Source organism: Cantharellus anzutake, assembly GCF_015039405.1.
Source record: "Cantharellus anzutake strain C23 chromosome Unknown EI90scaffold_44, whole genome shotgun sequence".
Lineage (NCBI taxonomy): Eukaryota > Fungi > Basidiomycota > Agaricomycetes > Cantharellales > Hydnaceae > Cantharellus > Cantharellus anzutake.
This window is the reverse complement of record NW_024066994.1, coordinates 586335-607891: the sequence shown is the minus strand read 5'-3', so window position 1 is coordinate 607891 and position 21557 is coordinate 586335. Positions and strand designations below refer to the sequence as shown.

The 21557-nt window shown below is 49.0% G+C and overlaps 6 protein-coding genes across 6 annotated transcripts; 2 read left to right on the top strand and 4 right to left on the bottom strand.

The window, feature by feature from the left end:
* Positions 1-158: 158 nt before the first annotated feature.
* Positions 159-2957, top strand: EI90DRAFT_3069407 (heat shock protein). Its single transcript, XM_039061158.1, has 7 exons — positions 159-303; positions 453-763; positions 820-892; positions 944-1028; positions 1082-2092; positions 2149-2352; positions 2403-2957. Exons 1-7 carry the CDS (start codon positions 247-249, stop codon positions 2669-2671), a joined length of 2010 nt encoding a protein of 669 aa, XP_038913208.1. The 5' UTR covers positions 159-246; the 3' UTR covers positions 2672-2957.
* A 1948-nt stretch (positions 2958-4905) lies between these two features.
* EI90DRAFT_1884430 (uncharacterized protein) lies at positions 4906-6451 on the bottom strand. The gene is made up of 7 exons (XM_039052304.1): positions 6164-6451; positions 5785-6115; positions 5623-5708; positions 5462-5563; positions 5293-5405; positions 5011-5217; positions 4906-4958 (listed from the first exon to the last, which is right to left on the bottom strand). The coding sequence occupies exons 1-6, from the start codon at positions 6394-6396 to the stop codon at positions 5048-5050; spliced, it is 1035 nt and encodes a 344-aa protein (XP_038913207.1). The 5' UTR covers positions 6397-6451; the 3' UTR covers positions 4906-4958; positions 5011-5047.
* Positions 6452-6667: 216 nt separating this feature from the next.
* EI90DRAFT_3127680 (uncharacterized protein) lies at positions 6668-7846 on the bottom strand (the record flags this gene model as incomplete). The annotated part of the gene is made up of 4 exons (XM_039064026.1): positions 6668-7053; positions 7124-7332; positions 7406-7625; positions 7720-7846. 4 exons carry the CDS (start codon positions 7844-7846, stop codon positions 6668-6670), a joined length of 942 nt encoding a protein of 313 aa, XP_038913206.1.
* Positions 7847-12676: 4830 nt separating this feature from the next.
* Positions 12677-14621, top strand: EI90DRAFT_3127679 (uncharacterized protein; the record flags this gene model as incomplete). Its single annotated transcript, XM_039064025.1, has 5 exons — positions 12677-13071; positions 13133-13214; positions 13273-13342; positions 13409-13593; positions 13665-14621. 5 exons carry the CDS (start codon positions 12677-12679, stop codon positions 14619-14621), a joined length of 1689 nt encoding a protein of 562 aa, XP_038913205.1.
* Positions 14622-14643: 22 nt separating this feature from the next.
* EI90DRAFT_3069386 (uncharacterized protein) lies at positions 14644-15273 on the bottom strand (the record flags this gene model as incomplete). Its single annotated transcript, XM_039061157.1, has 2 exons — positions 14768-15273; positions 14644-14697 (listed from the first exon to the last, which is right to left on the bottom strand). The coding sequence occupies exons 1-2, from the start codon at positions 14962-14964 to the stop codon at positions 14646-14648; spliced, it is 249 nt and encodes an 82-aa protein (XP_038913204.1). The 5' UTR covers positions 14965-15273.
* Positions 15274-17779: 2506 nt separating this feature from the next.
* EI90DRAFT_3069380 (major facilitator superfamily domain-containing protein) lies at positions 17780-20276 on the bottom strand. The gene is made up of 10 exons (XM_039061156.1): positions 20086-20276; positions 19914-20019; positions 19704-19829; positions 19589-19613; positions 19094-19525; positions 19017-19036; positions 18787-18930; positions 18629-18699; positions 18477-18568; positions 17780-18419 (listed from the first exon to the last, which is right to left on the bottom strand). Exons 1-10 carry the CDS (start codon positions 20211-20213, stop codon positions 17896-17898), a joined length of 1668 nt encoding a protein of 555 aa, XP_038913203.1. The 5' UTR covers positions 20214-20276; the 3' UTR covers positions 17780-17895.
* Positions 20277-21557: the final 1281 nt, after the last annotated feature.

Sequence of the window (21557 nt, the reverse complement as noted above, 5' to 3'; positions counted from 1 at the left end):
GATGGCGAGCCGGAGTCAGAGCACCGGGTTGTAATGTGCTTGCCACAATGATGATACCATTTTGGACACCGTATCCATGCCTATTGGCATATGACGCAGCGTGCCACCTTACAAATTAGCGGCGGAATTGGGGCTGACGTAATAGCTTCGCAAGCCCTCGGCCATTGCCGTGCGAAAATCTTCAAGCTTTTCTTTCCACCAAGTTCTTCCTTCCCTCCACACATTTTTGCATACTCAACCGTGACAATGTTTGCAGCTGTTCGTGGTTTACGCACTGCGTCTCTTAGGGCTGGGCAATATGCTGTATGTGTTATGTGCTTCAATTGATTGCTTGTTGTAAGCTATATATGCTGACTTCAACCTGCGATCCCTTTACGCTGATTTCTGGCTCGAATGCTCATTTTTCGAAACTCTGGCTCTGGATGGTCTTTAAACAACCGGATATAAACTAGAACGTCCCCCGCTCATGCATTGCACGTAACATGAACACCAAGGTCAGCGGACCTGTGGTCGGTATTGACCTCGGCACGACCAACTCTTGCGTAGCTGTCATGGAGGGCAAAGTGGCACGTGTGATTGAGAACTCGGAAGGCGCCCGTACAACACCTTCTGTTGTTGCATTTACTAAGCATGGTGAACGTCTTGTTGGATTACCTGCTAAGCGCCAGAGCGTTGTAAACCCAGTCGGAACGGTGTTTGGATTCAAGCGATTAATTGGGAGACAGTTTAATGACAGGGAGGTACAGAAGGACATCGCTCATTGGTGAGTGCGTGTTTCAGTTTTGGAGTGTGTAACTGACTTAAATTTGGCGTCCCTAGGCCATTCAAGGTCATGGCCCGTGCGGATGGTCGGCCAGAAGTCGTCATCGAGTCAGATTCTTCGAAACGCTTTGTTAGTTACTGAATTTTAATTTGGTTTCGAAGTTCTCACGATCATTCTTAGTCTGCCGAGGAGCTGTCAGCCATGGTTCTCGGAAAGATGAAGCAGACTGCCGAGCAATACGTCAGCAAGAATGTTAAGCATGCTGGTGTGTTCGGCACAGCTATGACTCGGTCCATTTTTCACGCCTTTTTGCCACAGTTGTTACGGTTCCTGCATACTTCAATGATGCCCAGAGGCAAGCGACCAAAGACGCTGGGTCGATTTCTGGCCTCGATGTTCTCCGTGTTATTAACGAACCTACCGCCGCTGCACTTGCCTACGGCTTGGATAAGAATGATTCGGGTGTCATTGCAGTGTACGACCTGGGTGGCGGTACCTTCGATATTTCTATCTTAGAGATGCAGAAGGGCGTATTCGAGGTCAAGTCCACCAATGGTGATACTCACCTTGGTGGTGAAGACTTCGATGTTGTTCTTGTCGAACACGTCCTCAAGGAGTTCAAGAAGACCGAGGGCATTGATCTGTCGAACGACCGCATGGCCATCCAGCGTATACGCGAGGCAGCTGAGAAGGCAAAGATTGAGTTAAGCTCAACAACACAAACCGAGATTAATCTACCCTTCATCACTGCCGACGCAACTGGACCTAAACACATCAACCTAAAGATGCTCCGCAGCCAATTCGAATCGCTAGTGGGTCCATTACTGGAGCGGACTGTTGGTCCATGCCAGAAGGCATTGAAGGATGCCAATGTTAAGGCCGGCGATGTCCATGAGGTCATCCTTGTTGGTGGCATGACACGCATGCCAAAGGTCATCGAGACCGTCAAGTCCCTGTTTGGACGAGAGCCCTCCAAGGGCGTGAATCCGGATGAAGCCGTCGCTATCGGCGCTGCTATTCAAGGCGGCGTCCTCGCTGGAAATGTCACAGATATTCTGCTTCTAGATGTCACTCCCCTTTCTCTCGGTATTGAGACTCTTGGTGGCATAATGACCAAGCTCATCGCTAGGAATACGACCATTCCTACCAAGAAGAGCCAAGTCTTCTCGACTGCTGCTGATGGGCAGACTGCGATTGAAGTTAAGATCTACCAGGGTGAGCGTGAGCTCGTGAGAGATAACAAGCTCCTCGGGAACTTCAACCTCGTCGGCATCCCACCGGCACCAAAGGGCGTTCCTCAAATTGAGATTACTTTTGACATTGACGCCGGTGAGTGGCCTTGGACTTTTTGTAATCCTTTTGCATCTAACAACGCAACTTTCAAGACGGTATCGTGCACGTCACCGCCAAGGACAAGGCCACTAACAAGGATCAGTCCATGACCATTGCCTCCTCTTCTGGATTGAGCGAAAAGGATATTGAGCGCATGATCGAGGAGTCTGAGAAGTTCGCGGAGTCTGACAAGGAGCGTCGCAACGTCATCGAAGAGGCCAACAAGGCTGACTCAGTATGTGCTGATACCGAGAAAGGTAATTCCTCACGTTTTTGTCCTAAAACGGTCGGCTGACCAGAGGTGCAGCAATGAACGAGTTCAAGGATCAGCTCGATTCTGCCGAGCAGGAGAAAGTGACCAAGCTCGTCGCCGAACTTCGTGAGTTAGCTGCCAAGGGCCAGGCTGCCGACCCCTCTGTTACCGCTGCCCAGATCAAAGAGGCCATCAGCAACACTCAGCAAGCATCCCTCGGTCTCTTCCAAAAGGTTTACGAGAAACGCAATGCTGAGAACAATGCCAACCAATCCTCCGAGTCCACAGAGACTAAGGAAGGCGAGGAGGAAAAGAAGAATTAATTCCCTTCATTATTTTCCCAGCCATGTTCGCTACTTTTCGCAGCGCTCGACATTCACCTGCAGCCACATTCGGATAGCCTTAAAAGTAATCCTATCTTACCGTATTCACCCTCAACTTGCGCATTATTTAGTCACTTAACCTTTACAGCATTCATCAATCTTTTCTGTTTTTACTTGCTATGCCTATGTTGTCATTTAGAAACTCCTACTTTGCTGTCATCCCCACTCAATTGTTTCGATTCCGCACCCAGGCGGAAGTTGAAATGCATATCATTGCACCTGAAAACTTAGTTGTTCATTTGGTTCGAGTAAATGTCCAAAGATCGGACCATGGATCGATATTGCACGTACGTTCAGACATTCGACTCCTCTAGTACCCCTAGCTTGTGTTTTGAAGTATGTATGTATATATACATACGTTAAGGTACATATCTAGGACGGGGTTGGGGCATTGATTAATTCAAGGCACACAGCAAACCTTTAATTGTCTGGATTAGTGTTGTGCATGTGCCTCAAGGCCGCCCACAACTTCGAATCGTTTGGCAGGACAACTTTCAAGCCTTTCACGAGAACACAACCCTGAATCAGTGACCCGCTGTACTGATGACATATATATATAGTTTGACACTGCTACTTAGTCTAATAATTCACTTTGACTTCAGCTAGCTCCCTCGCCTGGGATGGAGAGGCCCCCGAAACGTCAGGCTAGCCTTGCCAGTCCAACTCCTGGAAAATATACCGCATTTTTAGATCACTGATTTGCGCAAATTACGTGGTATATATGCTTGAAGCCTATCAGACTTGCACAGTCACGTCCGCGAAGCAACGATGATTGAGTATGAATCTAGAAGTATTGTTGGGGTGAGCCCGAACAATGTTGAGTCATTTTGGGTTCTTAGTGTTGCATCATGTAGTGAGTTAGGTGAACTAGCGAAAAAAGTCAGAAGGACAACGAGTTTCAGAGGAACCACAGGCGGCAATTGAGAAGTATGTGCGGAAGAGTAACTGTAAGCAGGTTACTAGCCTAGAATAACTGGAAGGTGGAGGGCACACGCATTGTTAGAGCATTTTGTGAGGGTGACTGCCCACGTCGGCCAGCTCTCATGATCCTCCATTTTTATACTACACTGCAAAGTCATTATCCACTTCTGGGGAAAATCATGAATGACGACACTCCAGCCATGCTGAAGGATGATTTCGCATGTAATCGTTGGCCCAACCGCATTATGTTTCATGATCTGGGTTGACCGGGGCACTTCTGACTCAGCAAGAGCGAATTTGGCAAACCGCAGAATTATTGCCCCACCACCAGAATCTCATGCGTGAGACATCAGCAGGAACATGTTTCTTCCCTGTGCCCGTGCGACCGCCAGGTAGAGATACCAAGTAACGTCCCTGAGTCAATAATGCAGAGGGCCTGTGCTTGAATGGCCTACTTGCCCGAATGTCTACATACGATGTAACCGCAGGCGCCCAGCCCTGTTCAATTCTACCGACCCGTTTGTGAATCACGGATTTTGCAGTGATGCCGTGCTCAAGTCAGAGCAAAAAGGGAACTCGCTTTGGCCGGAGTATAAGCCGGTAGTCCACACCGTCCATACTGAGTTTCGCATTGCCGCTAAGCTGTTATGTATACCGGATCATTACCCAAAGGAGCGACGGAAGAATGGCGGTCGGGTACCATAGCATATACCCAACTATCCGGAAGAATATTACTGATTGTATTGGGAAGTGTATCACAGCGCATCCTCGAACCCCCGATCTACAAAGGCGGCTGCAGCAGCGCCATCGAGATCTGTCGCCCGCATAGCATTGTGATCAGTATCATCAAAGTACACATGGGTATTCAGATGATCCTCTGGAACAGGTTCCGGACGGACGATTCTCTGACCTTTGCTCTGCTTCTGCATCTGTAGCACTGCAAGCTGCTCCTTCATTCCTCTTAACATGATGCTGATTTCCTCGATTTGCCTGCTTAGGGCCTGCTGGTTCCGTGCGAGCTTACGATTCGTGAGGTGCGGACGGCGATCCACTGTAGATAAAGGCCGATTTGGCGACGGGAGTGGGGTAGCTACAGGGGAAGGGGGGTATGCATGCCGCGGAGACTTATTTACACGACGAGAAGCCTGTCTTGGTGACTGCATACGTTGGCGAGAAGAGGAGGGTTCCGCAGGATCGTTGAGCAAGTCTTCACGAGACCCTCGGCGTGATTCTGGAGAGTGAACTGGAGAGTGACGCCTCGATTGGTTAGTACTCTGATGTTGGGGGTCGTGGGCATCAAGAAATGCTGTTAGGGAATTAGCCCGCTCCCTTTTACTTTGTTGCAGCTGCCAACGAACCTGAGTCAGGCCCTTCCTTTAGAGGGTAAAAAACGACTCACCCTGCCCCCCGGGCCGCCATTGCTTCCCATACTGCAGAAAATTGCCGACCCAGGACGAAAGACGGCAACGCAATCAGCAGCAGCCCAAAGAGGAGCAATGGAATGGTAAAGAAGCGGCCGAGGATTGTTCTCGGGATGATCTCGCCGAATCCCACGGTTGTTATCGCTGGGCACAAAGTGAGCACACAATTCTCCATTCTGAGGCAAAATCTAGTAACGGAAAAGTCGCAGAAATACTTACTGACAAGGACGAACCATGCTGCTCCTGGTATGCTCTCAAATTGAGTTGGGTTGCCGTCTGAATCCACGAAAGTGTCGAGGGACGCATCCCACGAGCCTCTCTCAGCAAAGTATCTGTGATAGGTATGCTTCCAGAGTGATCACGGCAATGGGACAGAATTTGTACTCACAGAAGGGTGCTAAACACGATCAAAACCATCAGAACGAAGAAGCCAAGCGCTAGAAGAGCGTCCTTGCTCCTTTTCATGCTCAAATACATAACTTCTATCGTCCTAAATTAGATCGTTATAGTAGGCGGTTCTGGGAATGCTATCGTCAGCAGAAGACTTACAACAGGATGGTGTTGCTGTATCTGAATGGCCTAAAGACGCGGAGTAGTCGCGACGTACGCAGAATGGAGAAGCGGAAGAACTCATTCTGTCGTCAATGCAGGTGGAGACCATGGGAAAACCATAAGGTCAAACGAACATCATTGATAACCAGGCGAACATACCGTATCAGCTTGGAGGGCAATCTCGATGTAATAAGGCAGTATAGCAAGCAGATCAATAACAGAGAAAAACGAAGTCATCCACTTCCATAGGCTTGATTGTGTTTCCGAGTGCGCAAAGGCACGACAGAGATATTCTACGGTGAAGCAAACAACGAGTGCTGTTTCCAAACCAAACCAAACCAGACTTGGCGTCGAGTGAAAAGGGGGGAGTGTCTCAAGTACGGTAATAACAGCAGAAAGGACGATAAGGGATGTAGTGAAGACATGCACGACGAACGCTGCCGTTGAAGATGTGGGATCCTCCATGAGGTCGTATATAGTGTGTTTGAGTCTGTGCCTTGGTTAAGCGCTCTGGTGCAATAGCCACAAAAGGACTAACGGAGAATGCAGCTCATCAGGATTATCAAGATTTTGCCCTGTGTTGGCAAACAGTCGACTGCGCAATGCGCTTGCATGATTGGGATTGAATGCCAAACGCCTCTCTGCATCCGAAAAGTACCTTCCCTCTTCCTCGCCTCCGTATGGCTCTTCATCAGATGCCTCGCGCGATTCCGGGGTTGTGAAGTCATCTACGGCCCGCCGTGGTGTGATTGGAACGAGAGGTATAGACATCGCGCTGGAGCTCAAATGCGGTTCCCAAGTACACGTGAACAAACGTTCTCACGCGAACCTGCCAAAACAAGATGAACTTAATTAAAGTTGGCATTTGGCCCCGAACCCTTCCGCACGCTCAAACAATGTACCACGAGAGGGAGAATTTTGAATCGTTCCACGAACACGTTATCAGTTTATGCGAAAGTCAGAAATACAGGAAGATGGAAAGATTCGTGGATAGTTGAGCTTCTATAATGCAAACAACGGGTCAACATGGTGGGCCGGCGATTCACTTAGTAGTAATAATGATCTCGAATTTCCTCCCGTCAGCACCTTCTCCTATCTTTGCATGTACCTTGCCCTTGGAGGTCGTCAATTGGACATAATCGATCCCCTCTCCAATCTTCTCGACGTTGTAGCCGTCCGGATACTTCTTTTCCTCGTCGACGAGGATGTCGAATTCATCTCCAGCCTTGCCAAGAAGAGCAAGACGATACTTTTTCGCATCCTCGTGACTGTAAGACTCGATACGTACAGTGGACTTAATGTCCAATTGTTCGATGTGTGGAATTATTCCCTCCTTCTGACACCAGTCGATGGCGTTAGGGACGCTCAGAGGAGTGTCCTGAACCACAGATGCTACTATGGCAGTTGGGATGCTTCCATTGGGATTCACTGAAACACGGAACCAAGGTGTGAGAATGGATGCCGCTCTACCGCGCTTTCCTTCTCATCACTTTCTTACCGTGAACGATGTACGTGATTTCAGAGCCATCTCCTTTTGGTTTGATTGACCATCCAGCCAAGTGGAGTGTCCCACGCGTGCGTCCCTCCACAGGCCCAGTTTCTCCATCGTCAGGAACGGAGCCCTGCGCAACGTAGATACTTCCATCCTCCTCAAAAATTGTGTCACTGACGCCAACAAAGTCTCGGGGTTGGACGAGGAAGGAACCCCTGTTTCAGGATAGTCAGTGAAGAAACCGAGTCTGGCGCTCTGAAGAGAGCCATTGGGTGTTATCTCCCTTACTTCTGAATGGTGTAGAATTTGTAGGCACGTCGGGAGTAACGCTTCAGGGCGTATCCAGCCTCGAATCGAGGGTCCCAGTGTTGGCGAGCACCAGTATGAGTGACAATCGAATAGAATTGATATGGCTTCACGCCTTCAATTGTGCCCTTTCCACGGACCACTGGAATGGCCGACCCATCAATTGCTGTTTTCTTCTCCATGACAGCTCCATTCTTAGTTCCTATATCGGGAATGAGCCATTGGTGTGCACGTGTCGCAGCGTCGAGTAATACACGTTCACAATGCTGATATTATAAGATGGCGCAGACGCTCACCAATCAGCTGCCATCCCTCTGTGGAATCAAATTCCGCCTTCAGATTCTCAAGGATCCTCTCTGTGATGTCCGTGTAAGGATTAGGCTGAAAGTATCCGTTGTCAGCTGGGTCGTTGGGTACTTCCATGGGGAGCTTCTTGTCTTCTAACGATATACAGGGTATTGCTGATTCGATAACGAAGGATCGGATTCTGTGCAGGTAGGTAAGTAAGCCATCCTCAATTTATACCTCTGTCCGTGCCAATGGGCACATACTAGGTCAGGGGCGCGGGGAGCACTCGTAGTGTACTCGTCAGGCTATGCTTGCCCTGGTTCCGTGCCCGGAGCTTCCTGTGATCCTATCAGCGGTGCACATTGCATAATATTAATCCGTTTAACCAGCGGAACTTTAAGGACCCCTCCATCAACCGGGGGTGTCTTCTTCCCTAATGAGCATTGCACCTAACTTCTTTCTACCACCGCACACATTAAACCATGGCACACATTTTTTCCACCGATACTCCCTCTTCTTTTGGCCGCCGTGGATACATCATCTTGATTGTATAACCATTGCCGCTAGCTTTCTCTCCCCCGCCTGTCTCATTGACAACATATACCCTTTATACTTTATGAGGAAAATGAGGCAATAGCAAAAGACTTGATGTCTATCAACCACCTGAAAAAACTACCTAGATGGCAATGTTTTTACGGGAAAGTCACTAGTCACTAGATGTGCGGGGAAAAGAAAGGCTTTGAGATACGAAAGAATGGTCCCAAAGAACCGTGACGGGGCTTGAGGTGGAAATAACCGCCGGAAAGATCCAGGTCAACGACTCCACTCTCTCCGCCTCTTACGGATCAATGACGGCTAACGGAAGGAGCTCCAGAAAAGCAACCCCAGCTCACTCAATTGTCATCGTGGGGTATCCGGGAATGCGACCAATCGAAGGACAAATACGATAGATAAACAAGCAATCTTACCATCACTCGAGTGGTTTTCAAGCAGCAGGCAGCATCGCTACGCTAGGAGGAGTTCTTGGGGATTACTTGGGGACGTCGGAGCGGTGTTGCGATTGTTCATGCACAAGGGACCTGCCAAGGGCTGTGACTCCAGGAGGCTGGTATCCCATGGAAAAGTGCAATCAGTACCTCCCATATCGCTAGCGGGACGTGCATTCTGGGTGATAATGGGGGTTCATGCCGAATCTCGCTTCATGGTTTGGTCGATACACCGGCCTCGGACCACTCTATCTTCTTTGCCTTACTATCTCACCAATGTGGTAAGCAATCGCTGGGAGGTTCCCTCCACAAAGATAGACCGCCTGCCTACCCATCCCACAAGGACAGGATGTCCATTTTTACCGAGGGCCGGGATCAGCTAGACGCATCATTCCTGACGTCCCAGATCTAGGTGCATATATAAAAAAGCTCTATGATTCTTAATTTCCCTTGATTGCGATGTTCAATCCTGCCCAGTTGCGCACCATCGGGTCTCCGACACATGCTGAGAACAAGGAATGCCAATGCGGCGCAGAGACACAGACCAGACGCCACATCTTAACAGCATGCCCACTACTCAGGAAACACAGTCACCTCCTGGGCAACGTGGGAAGCTTGAGACAATGGCCGTACGAAAACTCATGGGCCAACCCAAGGGTATCACCGAACTGGCGAAATTTCTGAAGGCGTCCCGCGCGGCGGACAAACGTATGAACACCCGAGACGGACCCGATCCCGAACGGAATTCAGCAGGAGAGCGACAGGATGGAACGGGGGCATGGAGTAGAGAAGGATTATAATTTCCTCATCATAGTTAGATACAGACACCAAAACAGACACAGGACCCCGACGACACCGATCCCGAGGACCAGCTATACGACGCTACACACCAGTAACCCACCTTGTGACGGTCCCCTCATGTACTCTTCAGTGTACCCAAACGGGTTAGCCGCTCTCCCGCGTGATAACGAGGCGGCGGGGTAGATCCACCACCATGTCTCTGAATATATTGGCACATTTCCCTTCCCAAAAGTGAGTCCGATTAACAAACAAATCATTGCTTTCTTAGTGAATGTTGATGGATTTGAATGTGGGATATGCCTCTCCTCCGATAGACTTCATTCATATCGTTTGGGCCGAGATATGTTTGCGTTTTAGCAAACATAGCAAGGACCAAAGGAGATGGGTTATTGCAACCCGGGTCGGATTTAGCCCTCGATGACGAACCGAACGAGAAATATGTCTCTTTGCGAATGGACTTTGCCCCAGACTTTGCCCATATCATCGACATAGGAATATGTTAGGGGTATGCCTGGCACAGCTTGGGGCGAAGGGAAGCAGTCCCAGGGACTGTGAGAAATGTGGCTTGCGTCTCCTTGTCGCAATGTTCTACAACATGATTCTTGCAAGGGTCTAGTCTACCATCTCTGCACTTCGTATAATGAGCTGTGCGTATGGGCGCGGAAGTTGTGCGGAACTACTCCTATAGACAGCCTCGACTGTGCCTCTCTCACACTGGCAATGCTCAGCTCCAGTGGAGGAAACCCAGCCCGGGCAGTACCAAGGCCTGTTTTGCCTCTCTGACCTTGTGCACTACGTCGTTCTGGATAGCTGAGTCACACTGCTTCGAGCTAGTGTTTTTCGGCTTGTTGCAGACATGACTTCCGGAAACTCACGGAGTGAATACAAGATTGATCGATTGACTGCTTTATATATACGTTGTACGCCTCACGACGCTTTGCCCTCGTTCTGGCGACGGATCTCGTTATAAGTTATCAACACCTATTCCATATTTGCGGGCTCCTAAGTATCGACCATTGGATAGGCTTGTTCTCCTCTGATGATGCTATATCAGAGTTTCGGGGATTGGTTCCATTGGCCTCCAGTCCCCCCACTTGATCGGATTCTCTGCAACGGCATGCGAAGTGCCTTCGCTGTGCAGAGGCACTCTGAAGCGTCGCTGTAGGACCATCCTATAATTGATGATGTGGAATGCGATCAGATAGTGCAATGGTTTTGCAAGCTGACGTGTTTAGAAGCGCCGAGTTGCACAGCGTCCTAATGAGGTTTTTGGACAGTCGAATACTTCGTGTCACTCTACGGCACCCTTCAGTCCTCATCAAACATTCATTAGTTTCAGAAGTCATAAAACCCAACGTACTTATCATCCGTCATGGATACAACGAATCACAGGCACTGAGGGTGTTGTGCGTATGGTTGGAACTATAGTGACTTGTCCCAGCGTTTCCTGTCTGCCATCCTGGCCTGGGCCCATTTGGAATTCTCTCACCGTATAGATAATGAAGCGACAGCAGGCATCCCTACGGGGTTCGTAGCTTTGCATTCGTACTGAAAGGGTGTTAGCCTAAGCGTCTGTCACTTCGTGTACGAACTGCCATGGGCGTTAGCATGACTGCACTATGGTATATGCATCATTGAACATACCCCTGCTTCTGCACAGGTAATTAATAAACTGAAGGTCCGCGAGGCACAATCATACCATAGTGCATGATTCGTCTTCCATTCTTTCATAAATTTGGATATCATTGATGTGTTCGTCAAACTCGATCGGCGTTGGGTCCAAGAGAAATATAGTTGTGCCAGTAGTACTGCACGCGCGGTGAAATCTGGTTCATGGGACCCACAATAAGTTTGTGACCATTGTATCTCCGATCGTCCGTGCCATCACAGGTTCAATATTAGGGGCTCAACGACAGTAATTTTTCGGGACTTTGATTCATTCATGTCTCTGCTTGCCCCTTATTGCATATTGCAAGACGACTCACTGAACGCCCACTGCAGTATAACTGGCCGAGCTTCATGTTGAGCTCTTTGACCAATTCGACATGGCGATTCCTCTTGGGTTAACATTGTCATGATTATCGGTTCGGCCTTGCTGATCAACACCGTAATGATCAGGTCCACTGATATTCAGTTTGATCGTACTTTTCATATTTCCCGCGTCTGTCCTGTTGACCTAGAGAAGAACCACACAACGTTGTTCGGGGGTAAATACAATCGTTACGCCCGGGCAGGGGCCAGGCCGGAAAATGGTAGCTTGAACAAAGACCAGCCGGGAGCGTTCAGTTGGTTGTGATTGTCAATAAGTATTAATATCCTCAATTGATATACGTGGGTTAGTCAAATCAATGTTCATCGTTGACTCGCCTTAGCGGTTACCATTGCATGCAGACCGGCAACAGTTGCGCGCAACTGCTTATGTGGCATATCATCACCCTCGATGGAATTGCGAGGAATTAGTCGGAGCTGTCTGATTCACAACATCTGTGCTGCGGAAGGTGGTGTCAACAGGGAAGATGGTTCTTCGTTGGTTTAGCGGTCACGCTGGGAACAGTCCGCCACAGGGCCGAAAAAATGAAGGAGGGAGAACAACCAAGCTACAACCAAGCTACCACCTGGCTACAACCTTGGCTACAATAAGATGTGAGATTCAATTGAATATATTCTATGGGCAGGTGATCGTGTGGTTGGATTTGCATCCGGTAAGATAAGGGCGTGTTGTCTCGATGGATGCTGCGCGGGGTCGGAGATATCATTTCTTCAACCCTTTGCCTAATATCTTTTTCCCTCCTCTATCCCCCTCTTTAGTACATTCGTTCTCGTCAATCTCGTAGCCTTCGGAAGGCCCTCTGACCTTGAAGGTCCTGAACACTTTGCAGTCGATTGGCTTAAGGGTATTGGCAACTTCTCTCGTTTAAGCTGGAACGAAGAGTAACTGCACTGATCAAGCAGACTCATTCCTGCCACTACTGCAAATAAAACTGTCATTATCTTGAGCTTTAGCGTTCCTGTACAAATGTCTGCTGTCTTGGCTGCTTCTGCCAAACACACCACCCACCCCACCCACCCCATCCACGGTTGGACAAGCGAACGATATGGTTTACTAACTTATATCGTCCTCGCTTCATTTCTCGCTCTCCTTTCACTCTTCTCTTTTCCACGCGCCGTAGCAAGGTTCATGTCCGAACCATGGCCGTCCCGTCAAGGTTTTGTCCTCCGATTCTCAGCCCCCACAATCCGAGACCCTCTTGAACGAGCGCCAAGTTCTCGTCGCCCTTTCTCTCCGTACACCCAATACGGTACATCCGAGAAATCTCCCTCAGTGACCGACCTTGGTCGACTCGAAATGCATCACGTAGCGTATCCAAAACCCCGGGTAGTACCATGTCATTTCCCTTCTTGGAAAACAATTTTATATCCTTTGAGTCATTACACAAGTGCTATCGTACCACTTTTCGGTGGATACAGCATTACTCAGGGGATCGTGTTGGTGGGATATGCGACCTTAATCGGAATTGCAATGCTTATGCATTCTGACCCTGTTACTATACCCAACCGTGCCGGCTGGATCGCGTGAGTACCTTTTGGCTCTTTTTTGACCCGTTTACTGACTGCTGGTCGTTTGTTCATTTAGACTTTCTCAATTTCCCGTCGCTCTTGCTCTGGGTAGCAAGGCCTCGATCGTGGGTATGTTTGTTGGTCGGGGTTACGAGCGAGTGAGTCTCTCCTGTCGAGAACACGCTGACTGCGAATGCTGACGTGTTACCTGCACAGCTGAATTTCTTACACCGCTGGGTCGGTGTTCTCGTATTCATTGCCGTTCTCTTCCACTCCGTTGCATACCGTGGGTATCACAATTTCTTTTCCTACCAAATGTTCAGAACATTACCCTGATTCCCGCATTCTTTAGTTGTTATGTGGACCAAAGACGGTGAAGTCACCCAAATGGTGATCAGCACTGTGGGATACACTGGCCTCATCGCTCTTGGTGGTATCTGTTTTCTCTCTTTGGGCGCGATTCCTAGCTTCAGGAAGCGCTTTTATTCACTCTTTTTGAATATGCACTTGATCGGCCTCGTTATTGTTGTCGTGGCGGTAAGTTTGAAAAAATTTTTCGTCGTCCAGATATATCGTTTACCGATCAGTTTTTTTTCCTTGGCTTGTAGGTCCCATATCACGTACCAGTGTCTCTGCCTTATTCACTCGCTTGTATTGGAATTTATATCTTCGATGTGATTCTCCGTCTTACCAAGTCTCATTATATTGGCGCCACTCTCCACTATATCCCTGAACTTCATTCCGTCCGAGTCGCGATCCCCAACTTAAGGATGGGCTGGCGAGCAGGCCAACACATTCGGTTGATGATTCCATCTTTTTCCATGGGTTTGGCTCGCATGATAGAGACACATCCGTTTACGATTGCCAGTCCGAGCGACGACGACGAAGGGTTAGTCCTTTTAATTAAGGAGGCGGGCGACTGGACAAAGAGCCTTGGGGCATTGGCGAGGAACGGGATGAGTGCCAAGTTTTCCGAAGGAGGGTTGGGTTGCGGGCGAGTGGCGAATGTGGTAGTCCAGGGACCATTCGGTGGAGTTGGTCATACCGTATTTTCGTCCTACTCTGCTGCGCTCTTCGTCTGTGGCGGAAGTGGAATCTCGTTTGGGCTTGCAGCCGTTCAGGAAATGGCGCAGGATGCTTTTGATAGGTCCTCAAGGGCGAGACTGGTCGATCTCGTTTGGTCTGTTGGAGACCCGTCAACTATCGTCCCGCTTCTTCCTACGTTCAAGAAACTGATCGAACAGACGGGCGCGATCGCATCGTTCTCGTTACACATTCATATCCACTATACTCGCGCTTCTTCTTTCCAACCATCGTTTGACGTTCCGGAACGGATCAAAGTCGTGGGTGGGAGACCAGACTTACAAGACATGTTGTATGCAAGTATATCGTGCGCTTCTGCGTTGAAAACCCGAACTTTTGAAGGAGTCCACGGAGTTGTTATGGTTGTTTGTGGGCCGAAGGGGTTGGCGGAGAGTGCAAGGAAGGCGGAGAGAAAGGTCGGGCTTGCGGTGAGGAAGGCGGTGGGTGGGGTGGAACTTGTTGAGGAAGCATTCGGGATGTGAGAGGGGGGGGGGGGATTGATCGGTTTAGTCGTGAAATCTCTGGTAGATTAATTTTTTGCTTGCTCTACTTTTGTCGGTGAGAGCGATCTAGCTGTGGATGTATGTAAGTTGTTTACTATCAATCTTGTTTTTTGAAATAATGACAGGCTGGGTACCTGCACATCAAAACCCCGTGTGAAAGTTTGAAAGATACGGGATGAAGCCGGCGTACATGGTGGCGTGGCACTAATCCGGTGGCAGAACGGGCTGTCCCAGGGACCATCACTGTGGCTAGGTTAATGCCACTGGCCGCCACATCGCCGCCCCGCACAATGCACAGTATCCATGCAATACAGCCCTGCATGTTCGCTATCGATCAAAATCACGTCGAAAGAAGTTGACGACGGCCCTGCTAGTGTCGGTACACGATGCATTCTCGATCACGTCCCCACAGTACTAGGCAGGTGACCAGCCTCTCTTTGAGGGGAAGAGACGTCCCCCACCCTGTTCTAACACCTTAGCACCTGTTACTAATGCCACCTGGTGTACGGAGCATGTCAGGGATTATGAGCGACCATTCAAATGGCCACTCATGCCCGGCCTAGTCGATTAAATCCAAGAATTTCGCAAAACATTGCCTCCTATACTAGATTCTTTTATATTATACATTCTCTTCAAAAGTAGTGGCAAAAATAAGTTTTGGAGTCGGTGGCGCCTCCCAGTGCCCATGAAAAACTTATTCTTGCACACCTCCGCTTATCTCAGGCCTGACGGGATGATAGAGATGGCTCCTGTGCACAGTGAGACAGACATTCGTCCTTCAGTACATTCATGTCCTCTCAAGCGACTGCAGCCTGGGGATAGGGGCTTTGGAGTGAACAGAGTTTAGATCCTAGGGCCTTCAGTTCCTGAAGCTGGGGTAACGTATCATCCGGTTCATGAATGCATGACTGCGGAATTCGGTGGCTACACATCCCTGAATTTCCCGTGTAAGACCCAACCCAACCCCCCAGTTACAGAGACCGTTGGGCGAACATTGCTAACGGCTGGCCTCACGCCTCGGGGGGTTAGGGATACAGTCTTCCGGCATCTCGATCGCTCAGCTGTCAGAGAGGCAGGAGATCGACATCGACATCTCTAAGGCTGTCCTAACTGAAGATCCCATATATCAAGCTGATAGTCAGGGGAATTTCGCGACCAAAGAAATTATAACATCTAAATACCTCCGAATAATACCCAACGACTCCGTCTCCGAAGCTTAATTAAGCCACTTCATACTGGGACGCGTTGTGTTACAAGGCGCCTACACTTTGAGTCTACCAAGGCACATACAGGCTACTAGAATGGGGCATTCGCTTATGAAAATGCTCGTCGTGCGAATGACCGTTCCGAACCAGCTCCCGTCCATCGATCAGCGGGAGGCTGATGTCCTCATTCCACATTTCGACATTTTGTGCTTTGAAAATGTACTCTCATTCTTCGTCACCTGTCCTCACGCCCACATATATCGGTATAAATTATTATTGTCCTGGCTCAGAAATTATAGTACTCCACCACTGTCGCCTTCGAACTTGGAGAGAGAGATTAGAACGCTGAGGCCCTGGGCTGATGTCACAGGTGGTTAAGGACCGAAGGACCATTAGGCACCCTGTTGCGGACGTGGCGCCGCGCGGCGGCACCATACAACCGGCACAGCTTTACAGCACATGCAACTCCACGGTGTACTGCTCCCTCCTCATTTTTGCTTTTCTCGTACAGCGGCGCCACCAACGAAGGTGTATGTAAGTGGTGGATGTTTGCGGAGAGCACGATATGATCTAACTAATATCGATATCGTGCTGAGACTCAGTGATCGTCACCACTAACAACATTACTAGCTTTGAATCAAGGTGGAGAGCTTTCATGAGGACGTTATCAGAGCCCCGTGCACCTTTAATGACCGAGTGAAACACCCCGTCATAATGGTCGGCTTATTTCTTTCCGTTCTCCTTGAGGTTTGAATTGGGAGACACTGCCACCGGCAACGGCCTATTTAATGCGTCGTTGAAATGAAAAATTTCGCTCTCTTCACACAACATCGTTGAAGCAAAGGATCGCTTTCGCAGCGTCACCTACGGATGCGACCATTGTTCCATCATTTTAGACTGTGGGGAAAGTCCACGGAGATATCTCTTCTGGAGTTGGGACACCAGTCGGTACACGTGTTTTTTTTTTTTCACGCACTTCACCTCCAACGGTCCTCTTTCATTAAACCCGCTCGTTCTTGACGTCTGGCAAGCGTCCGCCTTTAGGCACAGCGGAAGTACGTCCTGATTATGAACGGGCCTTTGTGCTGGTTAGAAATGAGGACAAGGTGTGTGGGCACTTGTGTCGACTCGGGCGGGGCTCTAGCATTCGGCTTCGTATGCCTATTGGGCACAATCGTCGCTCGTTTCTATCACTTCCCGACCCAGCTTCTTACTGCTCGGCGTTGCTTATCCTCTCTCCCTGTCGTCCGCTTTGTGTGGCTCTGTCTCTCGGCATTCCCTCCCTAGCGGGATTCAGCTTTTGTGCCATTTAAGTGACTCTCCTCTGGTGACTTGCGTGGCTTGGCGAAGATATGAGCGAAGTTGTGGATTTCATTGAGGTTGGGTTCATGGGCCAATTGCTGGAAGCGTTTGTTTGATGTAGACGGGGAGATATAGGAGGCTGAGGAAAGGTGACGTCAGCTGCTTGTTATCCTCATCGTGTATAGACATGCGATCCTCGTCATTACTCTCTTGGACGTGACGTTGAACTAGACGGGGCTTATTCTTGCTTCAACGATGAGTCACAATTTTTTCCCTTCATGCTCTTCACATTTGTGAGTTGCATGCTGTACTTCCAAGGTCTTATCCATTATTTCTACCGGTAAGTGTCTTCCCGTTCTCGTTTAAGTCTGCTCAAGTATGATGTATATGAATTTATGTTCGAATTTCTTCAAGGAGTATTCCTAACGGGATGTGCTCCATAACTCTACCGTCGCTGATTTTTTTCAATTCCTCTTGCCTGCTGATATCTGATGAATTGTCAGTCCAGATGCGTGTGCGATTATGGTCAAGAGTTTTGGAACAGGATGAGTCGGAGCAGCCATTAGATTAGGACATTGTACAGTTGGAACGAAGCGTGTCTTTCGGTGATCGGGTTTAAACTCTACTTCCGTAAATAGCATGTGATTAAAACGATTCATATTGATACAACTCAGTAATTTCACATTGTGCCCACGTTCTTGGCACGTCCCAGGAGTGATTGAGTCTGACATCCCACGACAAGTAGGTCAACCGCGTTTCACACCCACAATCCCCTTCTCCCTCCTGAAGTACTCCGCGACCTCATCACTCAGCAGATCATCATCATCATGATTTCCGCTAACCTCCCTCGCTTTATCACCCTCCCTCAACTCAAACAGCTTCCTCAATTCCGCGATCTTACTCTCCCTATCCTTCTCCGGGTCATAATTCCTATGTCTTTTCAACACGACCCTTTCCCAAACGGACAAGTGTCTGGGATGAATCGCGACACCATGATATTCGTCCGCTCTCCCGGCTCGCACGTATTCCCAATATCTCTCTTGCTCTCGAAGGTCTAGGCCGGTTACGTCTGGAAGGAAGAGCCATGTGACAATTGCCCCTGCCAGGCCAAACCACGACACGACCCAGAATCGAGTGCGCGATCCGATGTAATTGTAAAGGATCGTTGGTGCCAGGGCGCCAAGTTTACCTGCCGCAGCCGAAAACCCGTGGGCCGTAGATCGGATCGAGGCTGGGTAGACTTCGGCGGCGACAAGGAAGGTAGTACAGTCTGAATTATTCGAACTTTAAACACGGGAAGCGCGGTGTAACAAACAAAGTGACTTACTTGGCCCGAACTGCTGGAAGAAACTGCTAAGGAAGTAGAGGGATTGGAACCAGTGAATGCCGGACCCACGCTTCGTGAGCTGATTATACATCCTAAAGTTGAAAGGCGGTTACCAGTGTCCAATGACAAACTTAGAGAAAAGATAGACTTACGCTGCAGGAATGACGAAACAAATAAAATCACCAAGGAATCCAAGTATTTGCATTTTGTTACGGCCAAATGGCTGCAGCCAAAATGCCAGCGTGGTGGCGCATGGCGAAGAAAAGTAGAATCAGTACCCACTCGCGCGAGGCATCATTCCTTTCCTCACCTTATAGTCGATCAGGAGTGCAGCGAAGTAATATCCAAACATTGCCACTCCCACATTAATCAAATTCCATAACCAACCGATGTTAATATTGTGCGTGTGGGGTACGATGACGGCAATAAAATTCGATTGAAAAATTTTATTGCCCTGGAAAATACATTATTGAGAAGGTTCAGAGCGTGAGTTTTGGGTGGAGAGGAAAGGAGGTTGGCTGTGAAAGGGCGAGAACTCACGTAGAACGCAAAGTCATTCGCTAGTGGAAAAAGAAAATTCAACATGAAAGTCGGTGTATAATTAAAAGAAAACCTACCAAACCATCCAAAAGCTGTCGCAAACAACCTCCCCCAGTAATGCGTTATGCACAACTTGAGTGAAATGATATCATACCCTCCCGTCCTCCCCGTCCTCTTTCTGCTCCTCATCAATTCTCCATTAGCCGCACCATATCCAACCTTATAGGCCCTCCAATAGGCCAAATACAGCGTAAAGGGCAATATCGCTGCAAAGCTAACTCTATATATATATTGAGCGCTCGTTTCAGTGTATGGAGGGCCAGCTTGTGAGTGGAACATTAGGAGTAGGAGGATAAGAATTGTTTGGTTGAAGAGTTGACCCCACCCTTGCATCAGGAAGGGTAGAACTACATTCCGACCACGGTGGAGTCTGTCACCGCTAGTGGCAGATGAAGAACCTTCCATGGTGCTGGTGGAGGTCATGGGATATTCACCGCCTACGCCGATACCTAGGCATTAGAAAAAGCATCCCATTAGCGGCCTGATGGAAACAATCAGTGGGGTCAGCTGACCATAGACAAACAACGACCACCCATACTGCATTTTTGCGAGAACAGATCATAGCTTGTTAGCGAGCGGGAACAACAATAACACCGAAGAGTGAACTAGCATGTGAAATTTGCTTACGGCAATTACCCATCCTTGCAGTGATGTTCCCCAAACGGAAATAAGCATGATTGTTCCGAGTGACATGATCAATGCATCCTGAACGAGGCCAAATTTACGCCCGATCCAATCTCCTTCGATCCCGACCTATCGTGATATGAATCACACCCAGAACCACCAAGAAAGAATTGGTCAGAACGGGCGGGGGGTTCACTGGAAGTTGGCACATACCAGAATTTGGCCGATAATGATGCCGATTATTTCAAGGTAACTGACAGCTTCAACCCATGTCTTCGTACATTGAGTCGGTTTTGACCCCCAACACTTCGGCCACACTCTAGCATTGTATTCCAACGAACCCTCAGCGAGCGACAGAATATACTTGTGGACTTCAAGGACTCACGCAGCAAACAATGGAGTCAAGTTTCCAATGGAGAAGAGCGTAAATCCTTCTACGAAAAGTCCCATTCCAGTAATAATGAACTTGTTCGAATATTGACGCCATGGTTCCAGTGGGTCATTGATAAACATCCTGCCGACGACGAAGAGTTCGCGTTTTGATTCTGACAGGAATTGGGAGGTAGTCCATTTGAACTAACGCGGCGCAATAAAGTTGGAAGACAAGTGAGGAAAGGAGAAAAAGCTGGACACCCCAAGGAAGTGAAGCAACACGCACGCGTTGCAACATCGGAAGATCACCCCAATAAACACCCTCGTCCGTATACGAATCGGGAGGGGTGATGATATCCTTCAAGCGATGCTGTTCAGCAGCAAGGTCTATCGCGCCCGTGCGATCACTTGAAGTACGAGAGCTAGCTAAGCCTGGATCGATATTTTCGTCTCTCTCTTGGGCGAGGTGACGGGGAATGGCTGTGGCCATGTTGTTGGCGTTCTCTCGCTCGGTTCGCCCAAGCTGAGAAGTGCGCACACGAACGGCGGCGACAGAGGAGAAAGGGGAGGGGATAAAGCCACTTCTCAGGAGGCAGAGGGGGCTTGAGATATTCCTTCAGAAGAATGGAGCCTCTATTTGAAGGTCGGACATCGATTCACTGATACCTTTAATGAATGATCACTACGCATGAATGTGACATCCGTAGATCGCCGCCTCGGCAAGCTAGGCACTGTCGCGGCTTCTCCCATTGGTCGTGGGGAATTTCATTCCGCCGACGCACGTTCCTTGTAAGTATGCACTTTAAAGGGATATAACTCCTGTGCACAACGCTGCACTTCCAGGTCCGAACGATTATGCGAGTACTCACGATGCCATTGGGTTACCGAGCCATCAGTTTACCCAGCAGCATTCGCAAGACAGCCGGAATTATGGGCGTTGGAACTATACGCACGATTTTCGCGCTTGTGGGAGTGCACTTCCGTTACGCGCAACATGGAGACGCAGTGCAGCTCCCGGATCGCTCCCTCCAATTTCGCTCCATGGTAGGATGACATCCCTAGTGCAGAAGATGTCCCGTTAATTCTCTAAGAAATCTCCTTTGGTTCGGAACCATTAGAGGCAGGAAGAAAGCGAGAAATCGCCACAACGTCCAAGATCGCGCGTTCGAGGGTACCCAGCTGTATTGCTGAATACAAAAATAACTCGTGGCTGTGGTGTGAGAATATGGGCAGGCCAAGCCCGCTTCGTGAGCAACTCTGTGCTACCTGCATGCAGTTGCTGAACAATAACCGTAGCGTTCATCGACAAGCAAGCTGTGGTACAATATAAAGCGACGCACCCACGGTGTATATATGTGTGAACTAGGGAACTGGGGCACTCAAACCCGAAGATCCATTTGTCATAATGATTGTAGGATACACGCCCGACAGACAGTCATCGACCGATGTGGTCGAAGTTTATGTGAGAATATTCATATTACCACA